This window comes from Pundamilia nyererei, unplaced genomic scaffold (assembly GCF_000239375.1).
Source record: "Pundamilia nyererei isolate P.nyererei 1_Seehausen unplaced genomic scaffold, PunNye1.0 scaffold00136, whole genome shotgun sequence".
Classification (NCBI taxonomy): domain Eukaryota; kingdom Metazoa; phylum Chordata; class Actinopteri; order Cichliformes; family Cichlidae; genus Pundamilia; species Pundamilia nyererei.
Genome location: NW_005187537.1, coordinates 22,614 through 37,711, shown reverse-complemented (window position 1 = coordinate 37,711; position 15,098 = coordinate 22,614). Strand labels below are relative to the sequence as shown.

The 15,098-nt window shown below is 37.7% G+C and overlaps 1 protein-coding gene across 3 annotated transcripts; it reads right to left on the bottom strand.

The window, feature by feature from the left end:
* Positions 1-212: 212 nt before the first annotated feature.
* mat1a (methionine adenosyltransferase 1A) lies at positions 213-7,687 on the bottom strand. Of its 3 annotated transcripts, none has more exons than XM_005743786.2 (10): positions 7,574-7,687; positions 5,543-5,620; positions 5,166-5,288; positions 4,961-5,073; positions 3,776-3,919; positions 3,462-3,587; positions 3,271-3,363; positions 2,999-3,181; positions 2,769-2,902; positions 213-968 (listed from the first exon to the last, which is right to left on the bottom strand). In XM_005743786.2, the coding sequence occupies exons 3-10, from the start codon at positions 5,266-5,268 to the stop codon at positions 866-868; spliced, it is 999 nt and encodes a 332-aa protein (XP_005743843.1). In that variant the 5' UTR covers positions 5,269-5,288; positions 5,543-5,620; positions 7,574-7,687; the 3' UTR covers positions 213-865. The 3 variants fall into 3 exon arrangements, with proteins under 3 accessions (XP_005743843.1, XP_005743842.1, XP_005743844.1); XM_005743785.1 differs by lacking the exon at positions 7,574-7,687 and adding an exon at positions 7,126-7,399; XM_005743787.1 differs by lacking the exon at positions 7,574-7,687 and adding an exon at positions 5,816-5,902.
* Positions 7,688-15,098: the final 7,411 nt, after the last annotated feature.

Below are 15,098 nucleotides of genomic sequence, written 5' to 3'. Positions count from 1 at the left end.
CACAGCAAATTTAAGACATCGGTGGTCCGCTAAATGCTAACGGATTCAGACTAAGATTCAGACTTCTAATTATTTGCTAAGTTGAGCCACATTTACAGCAGAAAGCCCGCAGGTACTAAAGGAAAAAAAAAGAAAGGCTGAAATAGCCGCAAGGCTATTTTACATTTTGACTTATAATTTATGCCTCCAGAGATCCGAACTTGACCTGTTATCTCACACAGTGGGAATGGTAGTAGTGCAAACAGCTTCCTGTGCCACGTTTACAACAGTTTTTTATAGTCATGACAATACGGTTTCTTAAGCCACGTTTTTGGTTGAGCAGTAGCTACACCTCTTACAATAATATGGCAGCCACTGAGGGAATACACATTTTGTAATAGCACCTTTTAAGAATAAAGCACTGAACTTGTGTAAGTATACTGCCCCCCCCCCCAAGCTTTGAGGTAAAACACTGCTGCTAGTGATGTGGAGGTATTTATATTTTACTATTGTACTGTCCCTTTACTTTACTGACTTTGACTAGTGATTGTATGTGTATTTTTAAAGCACCGATACCTGGAGGTTATTTGGCCTCGGAAAGGACAGTGAAAAAAGATTAGTTACTGAGATGCCATCTGCAATGTCCCTCTCCTCACTGGGAGGATGTCCCTTCATATGTCTGCTGGCTACAACTGCTCACACGTATAACTACCTTCTCACATCTTGAAAGCTGACTTATCCCTCCCTAACTGTGGTTTCAGTTGTTTTGTTTTGTTTTTCTGTTAAAAAAGTGTTCAATCAGTTGCATTGGAGCTGGAAGTTGTAGTCCATGAAGAGGAGTCTTGTTCAGCATCCAGGTGGAGATCAGGACAGGCTGGTGGAGTATTTACAAGACAAGCTTTTTGGGCACTTCCCAAGAAAACTCCGGTCGGCCAAAGTGGCCGTAAGAGGCTGTCTGCTGGTAAATCGGCCTCTTCAGGTTCAGATCCCTAAGAAGAACACACAAGGGATGAGACATCGCTGGTGAGAAAGGACTGTGAAGATTTTGATCAAAACCATTTGAAGCCATAAATTCTTATACAGAGCAGAAAAAAACCATAAAGGTGAAACATGTTGTGCAATGAGCTGTAAGCACTGATTGTTTGCATGTCCTCTTGTGAGCTTGGAGTTTTTTGTTTGTATTTGGCGTACATGGGTGGCAAAGTTTGTCTGTGTGTCAGAATGGCTTGTACTGCACTTTGGACCAACCTCCAACATTTATCGATTACAGAACTCTTAAACACTTGAACCAAAATGAAGTCATTGGTTATGCGGCTCTTAACAATTAACGATTTTGGTAAATCAATTAAAAGTAGTTGTTATTGTTGAGTACTTTAAATTGGGTACTTTAAGTGCTTTAAGTTACTTAAAGTTACTGTGCTTTAAGTTACTTTCTGTTATATATATATATATATATGCTGTTACAATGATGAATGTTCATATTAGTAAAACATCTCAAAACACAACTTTCTTCTTGTTTTGCTCTGTACTATATCAGTTAGAGTGGATGCTGTGTTCCTGTTGGAGGGGCAGCCAATCAAAAGAAAGAGGATGAACTAAAGGGCTGCACCAAAGCTTATTATCAAATAAATCATTATTTTTATATGTGAATCATGCAACGCTACATTAGTAGAGTGAAGATGGAAAAAACAAACAAACAGCATAATAGATCCACTTTAAAATGAAATGCTCACCTATAACGCTGCATCTCAACAAGAACATTATAATAGAAAAGGGAAATCTAGGGCTAGCTTTAAATAGAGGGAAATTATCCTAAAAGGATCAGCTAAAAGTGGAAGAATCTAAATGTAAAAGGACAGCAAAAAGGATATCATGTCTGTGAAGCCACCCGGCGGGTTATGCGTCCACCACGATTCCCTCTCCAATGGATAGTATTAAAAAAAAGAAAAGAAAAGAGGAAGAATTTTCTGTATCTAACTATACTTCAACAATTTCAACTTTGATTTTTGGTGTGATTCTCTCTTAGTTTGCTTCTCTTTCCCCTCTTCCCCTGCCCCTCCCCGAGCCTGGTTCTGCTGGAGGTTTCTTCCTGTTGAAAGGGAGTTCTTCCTTCACCCTGTCGCCAAATGCTTGGTCATTGTTAGGGGTCTTTCTAATATTGTATGGTCTTTAACTTACAGAATAAAGGACCTTGAGGCAACTGTTATTGTGAATTGGAGCTATATAAATAAAGTTGAACTGAAGTTTGAACTTAAATATTGACTTATATATTAAATTCATGTAAATGTTGCTGAACTGTACAATCAAAACTGCTCCCAACAATCATAGATGTTTACATCTGCGCTGTAACTGCAATAATTTAATCAACCGATTCGCACTACAACCTGGGTTTTCCTCTTATCTGTAGTTTATTTTATTTTATTTAATAACTGTACAGTACTCGTGTTTATAGTAACCATTGTCCTTGATGTAAATATGTAAAGAAAAAAAATTGTGTATGTTTCTGTTCTGTGTACTGTTTGTTTGTATATGTGTCTTTCTGGCTGCTGTTACAACCAAATTTCCCCTTGTGGGACAATTAAAGGATTATTCTATTCTATTGTATTCTATTCTAAATTCATCAAGATATATGATGAATCTGATTTTTGATCAGTTATTTAATCCTCAAAATGCCAAAAATAGTTCCTAATTTTTTTTTACTCTTATTTAGAAAGCAAGCAGAACATCTTCATGTTTGAGTAAATATTCATATTTAATCTTATGCAAACGTCATGTTTATGTGTTTTTACCTGACAATGACTCCTGGCCTGAGATCAAAGTTCTTGTTGACAATCTTGAGCAATTCTGACTCTGACTTCTGAGAGGACCCGTAGGTGAACAAGGAGATGGAAAGAGGTTGGGCCACTCCGATCGCATAAGACACCTGGAACACACACAGAGATGTGGTTTGCATATTTGTACTGTACTCCAGTCATCTGTCATCTATGCACAGCTTTGGAGGGTTAAGCTGTAACTTCACCTGAACCAGAACTCTCCTGCACAGTTTGGCTTTAACCAGAGACTTGGCCACCCAGCGAGCAGCATAGGCAGCAGAGCGATCAACCTTTGAGAAATCTTTGCCAGAGAAAGCTCCGCCACCGTGAGCCCCCCAGCCACCGTATGTGTCTACAATAATCTTCCTTCCTGTTACACCAGCATCACCCTGTTTGCAAAAAAAGGAAGAAGATGAGCAAAAACCAGTGATGACTTTCTAGTTTGCTTTATTATTTTCCCCCAGTGTGTGATGATTACCTGTGGTCCTCCAATGACGAAGCGACCACTTGGCTGGAGATGGTAGACGGTTTTGCTGTCCAAATATTTTGCAGGGACCACGGATTTGATCACCTGACAGAAACAAGCCAGCATTAAAACCAAACATGTGACTTTATTTCCCACACGACACATTACACAGAGCCCAGTCAGGTGTGTTCATGAGGATCTACCATTTCCATTAGGACTCTCTGTTGTTCCTCCAGAGTGACGCCGTCATCGTGCTGGACAGAGATCACAATGGTGTGAACTCTCTTGGGGATCACAGCTCCATTCTTCTGGTCATAATGCACGGTCACCTGTGGGATTAACAAGAATTGGTACACTCACTGAAGCTGTAGTTAGCTGTTTTATGGTGCCTGTGACAACACAGCTTCAGACAGGTTATCAGATTTTCTAATGAAATATATCCAAGCTTGAAAGAAAAAGTTCCCAAACTGCTGTGGTGTTGTGTTTTGGGTAAGTAAAAAATGTTGCACGACCTCACCTGTGTTTTAGAGTCGGCACGCAGCCAGGGAACGATGCCATTGCGTCTAAGTTCAGACATCTTTTCATTGAGTTTGTGAGCTAAGACGATGGTGAGCGGCATGCACTCCTCCGTCTCGTCTGTGGCATAGCCGAACATCAGACCCTACAGAACGAGTCAGAAAATCAGTGAAGGCAAAACAAAGAAGTAAACAAGGAATATCAAAATACTGATATTCAGCATGCTCTTTTATCAGTAATATCTTCAGCACTTTCTATTATCATATGACACAAAATACATAAAATATAAGCTATGAAAAGAACAATAATGGCTAATGGTCATACAGGCATTTATAGAAGACAAAATAGAAGTAGATGTTGAAATGATAAAAACAAATATCAGGTAGATTATACCGTGTATGGTTATGGGACTTTATATATAATATAGTCAAATTACTCCATATTTCATTGATTAGTCTTAAGCATGGGATAATTTTTTTCAGTCAGAAGTCTCTTATAGAAATAATGATCCTGAGCCGTGAGTTTGTCTCTTACTGAGGTATAATGCAGAGAAAGCATCAATTTAATCTAAACATGTTATTTCTTTATCTTTTGCCCAAACTATTAAGGATGATGATGGTGTTACTGATTAAACTACACTGATTCACTCAAGTACTGCACTCATATACAATTGTATAATTTAATAATTTCCTTTCTCTGCTGCATTACACTTCTACTCCACGACATACTGGACATATTTTTTATCATTTTTATCAGATTACTTAAAGACTGTGAGCAATTTCATGAAAAGGAAGTTTCGCCTCTACACATCAAAGTTTTATCCTCAAATTTGTGACCCTTTAAAGAGCCACAAACACTTGGCTGGGGACCCTATTTACTATACTACAATACATTTATTTGCAAAAGTAACATAAACACTTATCGAATCTAATAATGATATATCAGCCACGAAGCACATTTTTCTGCCTTACAATCAGCTTGTAACATTTAGGATTTTAAATATTGGACTAGATAAAACTACTTTTTCCACCTCTACTGAACTGATAAACCTGAACACACCAACACTATTGCACCAGATCTCGTCTGTATTCTCTACTGTTGAAGTAAAGAGTCAAACAAACTGTGCTCGGTCAGGATCACTCACTTGTCAAGCCAAAGTGACCCAGTGACACTGCTGTGGCCCTACCTGGTCTCCAGCTCCAATGTCTTCTTCTTTCCGGTCAACATGGACCCCCTGAGCAATGTCTGGACTCTGCTGCTCCAGGGCCACCAGCACATTACATGTCTTGTAGTCGAAACCTTCAGAAGGGAAGTGAATTGGATTGAGATGGTTAAGAGGGAAACGCTAAATACAGAGAACAGAAATAATGTCTATTTTTTTGCTTTCTCGCCTTTCTCCGAGTTGTCGTAGCCGATGTGCTTGATGGTGTCCCTCACCACCCTCTGATAGTCCACGACGGCCCGAGATGTGATCTCTCCGCAGAGCAACACCATGCCAGTCTTACACACCGTCTCTGCCAACGCAAACTTTAATTACAAAGCTGTTTTGCCATCACCAGCAAGTTGTCAACACTGAAATACAATAAACAGTATCAACACTGCATACGACATAAAATCCAGGTGAAATTCAGACCAGTGGGTTAGTTGGCTTATACTCTGCCTTCATCATGTGGTCCCTTTTTTTGCTAAGACAAACTGATTCATTAGATTGTGCCTCTTCTTAGTTTTGCCATTTTTTTAACAGAAAAAGAGACAAATTCTGGCTCACCACAGGCCACTTTGGCATCGGGATCCTGCTTCAGATGTGCATCCAGGACAGCATCACTGATCTGGTCACAAATCTTGTCTGTGGACACATAACAGGTAAAAACATCAGATTCCGAAGATTTTTTACAAATGCATTGAAAAAAAACGACATATTGCATTTTAAATTGCACGCTTAGCCTAACACTAATAATAGAAGATGTCAATTTTGTAATTTATATGAAAGTATGAAAGGTTACATCCTAATATTTCACATAGCAGTAGTTGAATGTTTTACTTTAGCATGGCAGCAGGGCAATGCCTCACTATACATCCCATTCATCTGTCTGTGTCGTCCTGCTGAAGCAATGCAGGAGACCGGTTACATCAGAAAGCCCATCAGCATCTGACTACTCTGCTGGTGAAACAGGTGCATCTTAGGAAAAGCCACTAAAATAGCCACTATCTGTGGGAACAGCCCAGACTTTGAGTTGTGTTATCAAATTCAAAAGTGTGTACTGCAATGTTCTGCCAAGGCCACCAAACTCTGTTACTGAACAAACAGTAGAAGTAAAACTTCAAACCTGTGAAGTTTATCATTAAAATTGGCTTCAGGAGTGCTACGCGCTTCCAAAATGTAATTTTTTTTTTTTTTAAAAGGACTCTCCTTAAATGATAAATACAGGGACACCATGATGTGTGACACATGGATCTACATCCCTTGCTGTTTCAGAGGACAGTTTGAAAGAGATTTTGAATTCAGGCGCATTGGTATTACCTTTTGTATGCTTCATCCTCTCATAAGCACTTTGACAGATTAGCATACTTTTACTTCAGAACTACATTAATATAGATCCAGATTAAAAGAGCAGTTTTATTTTTTAATTATTTTATTTATTTAATTTTTTAACAGTCGGCATTTATGTGATACTGCCCCTGTCTGTGAAGCTGCACAACTCTTACTCATTATCGATTTAGCACATGGGACTTTGAAAGGTTACATATTTGTGAAAGGATTACAACACATTGACGGGGCACCGTGGGGTTTAAAGGCAACATGGAGGACAGAGTACAACTACAAGTTAAGCAAGGTTTGTGTGGAACATCTGGGAGTCATTTTACTGAGTATTTGATATAATTTAACTAGATTAAAGTATAACATAGTCAAACTAATTTTACCACATTGTCACTTCTTATCTTATTGTGTACTTGAGACATTGTTCTTGAAGAGCATTTTGCGTGTCTTTAGATCTCTTCTTTTGCACACTACATTAAACGTGTGTGTCTGCCCTCTTCTTGGACATTTTTTAAGCATGTAACTGTGCACCAGTCAGACACACATTTGCTTCCAGCTGCCTACAAGTGAGAGTGAAGGCCACTAAACACATGTTGCTGTGAATGGAATACCATCCATGCCTGGCGGGTAAACACGCAGCACTGTGGAGTTACTTTGGACATAGTGTCCAGCTTGCATCAAGTTTATTTATATGCATGCTATTTCTGCAGGATAACACTGCATTTTCAATGGAAGTGTTGAGCTTATAATTGAATGCATTAAAATTTAATGTCACTGTAACAGAGGTGGCTAGACTTTGTAAAAAGACTCACCTGGATGTCCCTCTCCAACGGACTCTGAAGTGAACATGAAAGAACCTTCTTCCAGATGATCACTCATTTTTTCTGTGGGGTAAGGTTATTCAATTTCCAGTGCAGAGAGATCCTAAGGTGGCTTTATATTCCTACTGGCTTTCTTTACCAGAAAGATAAAAGAAAGGGAGGCCAACAGCCCTGCAGCCAAAGCGTAATCTGTCCTGCAAACTTCACATCTGTGTCCACATGGCCCAATATATATGGCTAAGGGGACACACACGCATTCTGTAACTCATTTACACACACACACACACACACACACACACACACACACACACACACACACACGAATCCATGGGACAGTCCATTCCAGGGGGAGTGGATGATGGGAGGGAATTTCAGCTCAAACTGCTTGTTAACCCTTTGTAAACATTGTAATGTTCAATAGTGTGTTTTCAGTCTCCACCTGCTCTGACTGCTCTGCTTCAGGGCGGGACGTTTCCGTGTCCAAGCAGAAACATCTTTGAGAAGGAGTTCCCCTACCCCCCACAACCCACAGGTGGGACAGCCAAGTTAGGGTAGCCTATGGACAGAGAGAGAAAGGTAGCTGCTGTTAGCAGGAAAATGATGCAATTACTTGTGTTTACATCATTCAAGTAAATCAGTTTACACTGCTGTGGTGAAAAGACACAAAAAATTACTAGAAAGGACTTATGAATAAGAGAAACTTTAAAAGTTACACAGTAAAACTAAATCAACAAATAAAATAGAAAAAAATCAATCTGTGGTTTCAAAAATATGGAAATAAATTAAAAGCAGAACACTGTACTACTACTAATGTTTCCTTTTACAGTGTAGTTCATTATTTGGTGTACTGACCAAAATGATTTTCTATTCATTCATTTGAATTTGATACGTTTTCCTGATTTTACATTTTATTAAACTGCAGCTGGAAATTGACCAACATTTCTTCGAATACACTTGAGCTGCTTATGAATTTTATACTTCTTTTTTATACTTCTTTATACTCTACTCGGTGCTATTAAACATTGTTACTGCTCAAATATTTTCAAGCTTACGATTCATTTCATCATGTAGACATTTGCCAGTAGTTTAATAACTACAAATACCAACCACAAAAATGTACCATATAAAGGCACATTTGATTTAAAGGGCACAAAACAGTCACCTTCATCATAAGTGTCCTATTTATAACATCTGATTTTAATTATTAGTGCAATTCAAATAGAAATCAAATTAAAGGGAAAATTAAGGTTAAAAAATACTGCCTCAAAACTCCACTCCACTACATGAGCAAACATACCTGTTTTTTTTATGACTGTATTCTCTAATTGAAATCTCCAAGTCCCAATAAAGTCACAACTTTAAAGAAAAAACACTCTAAAAGCAAAAGACATTTTAAAAAGATTAAATACGTGAAATTTGTACTTTGGTTCAGATCTATATAATTAGTTTATTTCATTGCCAATAATTAGGTTTAGAGAAGACAGTCACCTGTTGCCTGAATGCACTTTTCCATCCAAGTCCCAGCCTGGGGCTCTTGTCTTTGTATACAACTGCAGAAAATATCAAACCCTGTCCGGAGAGAAGATCAAATAAATGAAGATATGTCTCTTAGATACCTAATGACCTTCTCGTGATTCACCGTGTCTGTGTTTTTGCAAAATATTAGGAGCTATAAAGGGATGCTTAGGAAAAGATCCTCACTATTATATAAATACAAACACAATACATGCTTGCAGAAACATTAACATACAGAAAAATGGCTCTGACTCCGTTTCTTGTCCCATTAAATGCAACAAGAGTGCAGTGGGCCAATCCTTTTTCTCTACGTCTTTCCATCATCTGGCTCTAATTTCAGTCAGTGTTGAGTTGGCCTTGAGATATGAGATGAGAATTTTAACTAGCTTCCTGTAGTGAATAAAATACCACTCTTCCTGACAGCTTTAGGACTTTTAAAGCAGATTTGATGTATGTATTATGCATTGTGGAACTTATTGCTGAAAACAAGAGCTTTGCAATAATAATCGGCTTGATGAAATTAGTGAAAACAACTGATAATCAGGAATGCACACAAGAGAGGAATTTGGAATTTTTAGGAAATACAGGGGGGTAGGCGAAAATGAGAAACAGCTATGTTGACTTACAAATAAATACCACTCACATAAGTAGCATGCTCACCGAACCTGAAATCTGCACAGCTATCTAGCTAAGATATCTGAACTATCTATTATATAGTTTATAGTTAAAATATTTAAAGGTAATATAAATTAGCATAGTGCAGCTAGAAAATTTTACAAAGGGGGCAAAGGAGGGACAAGAGGTCTTGGCAGGGTGGCACATATGTCTTCAGCGAAGTATGTGAAAATCCCCTATATGTAAATAGAGTCAACAAAATATCTACGAAACATTTATTGTATCGTTATCATAGAGAAAAATATAAATAGTAGATTAACATAATGGACAAAGAGTTAATAGCTTAAGATTGTTAGCTAAGATATTAAAAGCGATAAAAGTACTGTTTTTAACTGATGTACTGTTAAATATCAAGCCAAAGGTAAAAACAAAAACAAGAAATATAAAAAACAAACAGTCAAACAACCTCCCACTCCCACCCCTGGCTAATTAGAGATATTTAGCTAAAAGTAATGTTGTAATATAAATGTAAAGGAAAAAAATTAGTAGTGATAACAATAATTAGATGAAACCATTATCAGGCAATCTGAAATTATTAAAATACTTGATAGCCAAAGAAAACCGCTAACAGTTAACAACGATATCGTAACTGTTAAGAAACAGCTAAAAATTTAGACATTTAGCTAAAATCATAGATAGTAAAAAAACAAAACAAAAACAAAACCCTTTGTTTATGGCTAAATCATTTGTTTTTCAACTCTAATTCATCATATAAGCTGAAAACCTTAAACAGTTGACAAATGCATCAATAGCTGATTTTAAATAGTTAATTTTAAATAGTAGGCACGTGTTAATTATATATATTTAGCTGAAAGCAACAGTTAAAATGTCACTAGCAATGCACAGTTAGCTAATATTTAGCTAAGAAATTGCCTAATATTCAAACATAAATTAGCTTAGTGCTAACTGAAACATTTTTCAATTGTAGAAATTAGCCAGAAATAATTTATCTACCTGTGTTGTTTTAGTAATAATTACATGAAAAACAATGAAACCTAATTTGACATTACAAATAAAAAATGGATAACCTAAATTCCTAGTTGAAAGAGTGAACTGTATACATGAAGTGCAAAATAACAGCAATCAAACTATTTTTATGGATTGATCTAAAATACCTAATTTCCTTTGTACATTGCTATCTCAGATTTTAAAGCATGACTTAGCAAACATGTTGGGCAATAACAACATAGTAGGAGATTGTTAGTAGACACGCCTTATTTAGTCATGTCTCCTGCTGTAAAAAATAAAACCAGTCAGAACCTGGTTAGATTTAGAGTGTACTGAGTGTCCTACCACAGGGACACTGCGCTACCTTCAAAATCTGATAATAAGCTATCTAATAGGAGACAGAGGTCAGAGGGGATGTAACATAACAAAACGTAAACTACATCAAACCAGAGAAGATGTGAAAGTCCTGTTTGATGCCAAAGAAAGTGGAGAACCACTCTGGTGTCATAACTGATTGACCTCTGGATCATACACCCCTGTATGTTTTGGTCTAAAAATGCTCAACACAAGCGCATGTTGCTGTGTGTACATGTGAACTCACAAAAAGAGAGTATTTGTTAATGATTGACTGAGAAAAATGGGTCAAAAGAAGGACTTGACAGGCTCAGAAAAGTCAAAAATAGTGAGATATCTTGCAGAGGGATGCAGCAGTCTCAAAATTGCAAAGCTTCTGAAGCGTGATCATCGAACAATCAAGCGTTTCATTCAAAATAGTCAACAGGGTCGCAAGAAGCGTGTGGAAAAACCAAGGCGCAAAATAACTGGGCCAGATGGATGGGCCCGTGGCTGGATGGGTAAAGGGCAGAGAGCTCCAGTCCGACTCAGACGTCAGCAAGGTGGAGGTGGAGTACTGGTTTGGGCTGGTATCATCAAAGATGAGCTTGTGGGGCCTTTTCGGGTTGAGGATGGAGTCAAGCTCAACTCCCAGTCCTACTGCCAGTTTCTGGAAGACACCTTCTTCAAGCAGTGGTACAGGAAGAAGTCTGCATCCTTCAAGAAAAACATGATTTTCATGCAGGACAATGCTCCATCACACGCGTCCAAGTACTCCACAGCGTGGCTGGCAAGAAAGGGTATAAAAGAAGAAAAACTAATGACATGGCCTCCTTGTTCACCTGATCTGAACCCCATTGAGAACCTGTGGTCCATCATCAAATGTGAGATTTACAAGGAGGGAAAACAGTCCACCTCTCTGAACAGTGTCTGGGAGGCTGTGGTTGCTGCTGCACGCAATGTTGATGGTGAACAGATCAAAACACTGACAGAATCCATGGATGGCAGGCTTTTGAGTGTCCTTGCAAAGAAAGGTGGCTATATTGGTCGCCGATTTGTTTTTGTTTTGTTTTTGAATGTCAGAAATGTATATTTGTGAATGTGGAGATGTTATATTGGTTTCACTGGTAAAAAATAAATAATTGAAATGGGTATATATTTGTTTTTGTTAAGTTGCCTAATAATTATGCACAGTAATAGTCACCTGCACACACAGATATCCCCCTAAAATAGCTAAAACTAAAAACTAACTAAAAACGACTTCCAAAAACATTCAGCTTTGATATTACTGAGTTTTTTGGGTTCATTGAGAACATGGTTGTTGTTCAATAATAAAACTATTCCTCAAAAATACAACTTGCCTAATAATTCTGCACTCCCTGTAGTGGGGACCACTCTGAGTTCTTAAACTGATTATCATATTAATTCAAGCTAATTAGAAATTATTAGTATAAGCTCCATTCATTGAAGATTATCGTTACTATTTTGTTTCTATAAAGAAACTCCATGTAGAGCTGTCTTATTTATTTTTCTTCTATTTAATTGATGTGGAAGAACATTTGGGTATACACTAAAATGTGCCATGTAACCATGAATTGTTTGATATCTTCTAATTAGTCATTGTGTGTTTGAAATTTACCGAAGACACACACACTAGATAGGGTCTAAAGTTCAAATCCTCTTGAACTTTCAGCTACTAAGAGCCTGTCGGAAAATGAAAAGCACAAAAGATAGTAGACTTATGAACTTTGTATTTCTACAAGGGAGCTTTCCAGTGTATTTAAACCTTCACGTATTTTGAACATTAATTATCAAGTTCCATTTCTTTTTAATCGTCATTTAAGCTGCAATATTTCCCAATGTTGCCCCTCCAATCCGAAACCACTTTGACAAGATCAAGCCACGTGACAGTGTAACCTCCTCCTGTTTGATTGGCTACCTGAAAGTGTGTCTTTTAAAGCTGGGTCATGGTTTCTGGGTCACCTCGGGGCTTGAGGGTCAGTCAGACTCAAACTTGACAGAACAAGATATGTTAAGCGAACCCCGAGGGCCTCAGAGGGAGTGGGTGCTAACACCTGTTTGTCTTTCCTCAGGTTCAAGGACATGCAGTTTACCTCTGCAGCTCACCTCTCCACAACCTGAGCTCATCTAGTCACCAACCAGTTTCATCTGGATGGCAGTGAGAGCAGGCAGGAAAAGTCGGATCTCTCCTGGCTTGGACTTTTATTGCACAGTTGAGAGATTGCAGAGGGTTTAGTGTGTGCCCTACAACTTGTTATATAAGCAGCAGCAGTCAGTAAACAGCAGATAATGCACACAGTTTGTCACCAGATTTAATTTACTATATGCTCAGATACATAGTGATTTCTTATCAAATGTTTGTGGTTTTGCAGACTTTTACTACCTACTGGCTTGTTGTTTGTAGTCATCTGAATTATTGGCTTGAAAATCCTTTCATATCAAAAATATGATTATTACAATTTGCTCACAATTTTTACAAATAAAGAAAGCAAAATCTATCTCCACCATCAAGGTACCAGGCACAGATTACAATTGCTATCATTCTCACTCTCCTTCTTTAACTACAGATTTAGCTCACTGATTGGCTTCACGAGTGCAATAAGAACGTAACATGTCAACCAATGCAAATGAGCAACAACACCACACAGGAGGTGGGGCGCAGTTCTTCAGCTTTGATTGGCTGTCTGTCCCACACACTCCCAGCAGCACTGGTCCCACACAACAGTGTTCTACATTTGTTTATATGTTTGCATTTGTGTGTTAGTGTGACGGGAACACCAGCAGGGAAACAAAGCCAAGACGTCACTTGAACCTCACAGATGAGTTTTACACAATGGTTAAAGCACATTAAATCATCACAGATGGATGAGTTTTTTCTAATATAAACGAAAACAAAAACAGGTCATCTGTTACGTTACCAAGTAAATGACCTATAATCATTTACAGCAACAAAAAGACGCCTCTGGGCAGATTAACCCAGCACATGGCTGAGCCAGAGGGAGTGCAGCAGCTGGGCTGGTGGAGAGTCACCCTGCCCTATCTGTACTCCAGCCCATTTAGGACTCTCAGCACATTCCTCTGTGAAGCTGACACCAATGAGTGAAATATTACCCTCAATACCACTCTAGCAATCCACTTTCCACATAGAAATCATGGAGCAAGGCATGATATTCGTTTGACTTGCCTCTGTGTAATTAAATCTTTCCTCAGTATCTTCTATCTTCAGTCCTTTGGCTTGTTGAAAAAGAGTACTACCACCAGTTTTTCTAACATTAATAGCAATGCCCTCAATATCAGGAAATATCCACCTGCAAAACCACTACATTAAAACGATTATTTATTTACTGGCCCACTCTATTTTACTGCGTTATTAGGTAATAAAGTAGTAAACTGCAATGTCATTGTAATGGGAATGCTGATTTTAAGCATATATCAGTTGTTTTATTGCTACAGATAGGGACAAGCAGAAAAGGATACAAGGTTAGAAATAAACTAATGGGCAGCATTTAGCTTTTCAAGAAAAAAAATTAGTTTACAAAAAAAATAAGTCAAAATCAAGGTCAAATGTGAGAATTTGACTGATTTTGCATTTTAAATAGATTACAATTTGTAATTTCATTAATCTGATTTAGGGAAAACAACCACCATTATGCTCATGATACTCAAATATATCTGACACTGAAACCAGACACCAACTCCTTAACCTGTAGTTTATCTGAGGTTAAATCTGGGCTTTCACAAAATTTCCAATTTAACAAAAATAAAACAGAAATTTCAGCAGATCATTGCACTCAACGGCAGACAGTTACACTTTGCATTAGTCCTTCACAACAAATCTAAAAAGTACAAAAAAAAAAAAAGCTGAACAAAAAAAATCATCAAATCAGTTCTCAAAGAGAGTGTTTTTCAATAAAAACGTTTAAGTAAAGTTAAAACATTTCTTTTTAACAATGTTTTTCTAACACCCAGAATGAATTAATGAAATTCGTTATATGTGGAACTGAGCAAAACCTGAATATCACAACTGCAGATGGCTCAACATGTCTAATAGACTAATGTGTGGTACACAGAGGCATGTTTAATCAATTCTTGACTTGGCTATAACTGGAAAACTGATTAAAATGTGGGATTGATGAATGAGCAAAACAATAATAAACAATGCTATTTGTATCATGGAAGTCAGCTACTGCAGACTTTGTAATGTCGTTAACCTCCTGCAGGTGTCAGTGTTGGTCTCAGCCGATCACAAGAGATGTCCAGTTACTTTCAGCTTGTTTTGCTGGCAAGTAATGAAGAATGACAGAAAAGTGCAACATCCATAAGCAACCTCTGAGTTCCTGTCTAGTTTTATTTATTAATGTTAGCAGCTTAATTGTAATTAGAACAACATAACTCATTAAATAAATATCCAAAAATGCTGTTGCACCACCGAGTCTGCATTGCTGCTTGATAAGCTGTCTGTGCTGCACCAT

What these genes read in the sequence shown, in the direction of transcription:
- mat1a (XM_005743785.1), bottom strand. Translation starts at nt 7,192, where the DNA reads ATGAGTGATCATCTGGAAGAAGGTTCTTTCATGTTCACTTCAGAGTCC. An exon ending in GTGCCGACTCTAAAACACAG is followed by an intron (nt 3,588 to 3,775) that starts GTGAGGTCGTGC and finishes TTAATCCCACAG; the next exon opens with GTGACCGTGCATTATGACCA. An exon ending in AGGCCAGGAGTCATTGTCAG is followed by an intron (nt 969 to 2,768) that starts GTAAAAACACAT and finishes TGTTCTTCTTAG; the next exon opens with GGATCTGAACCTGAAGAGGC.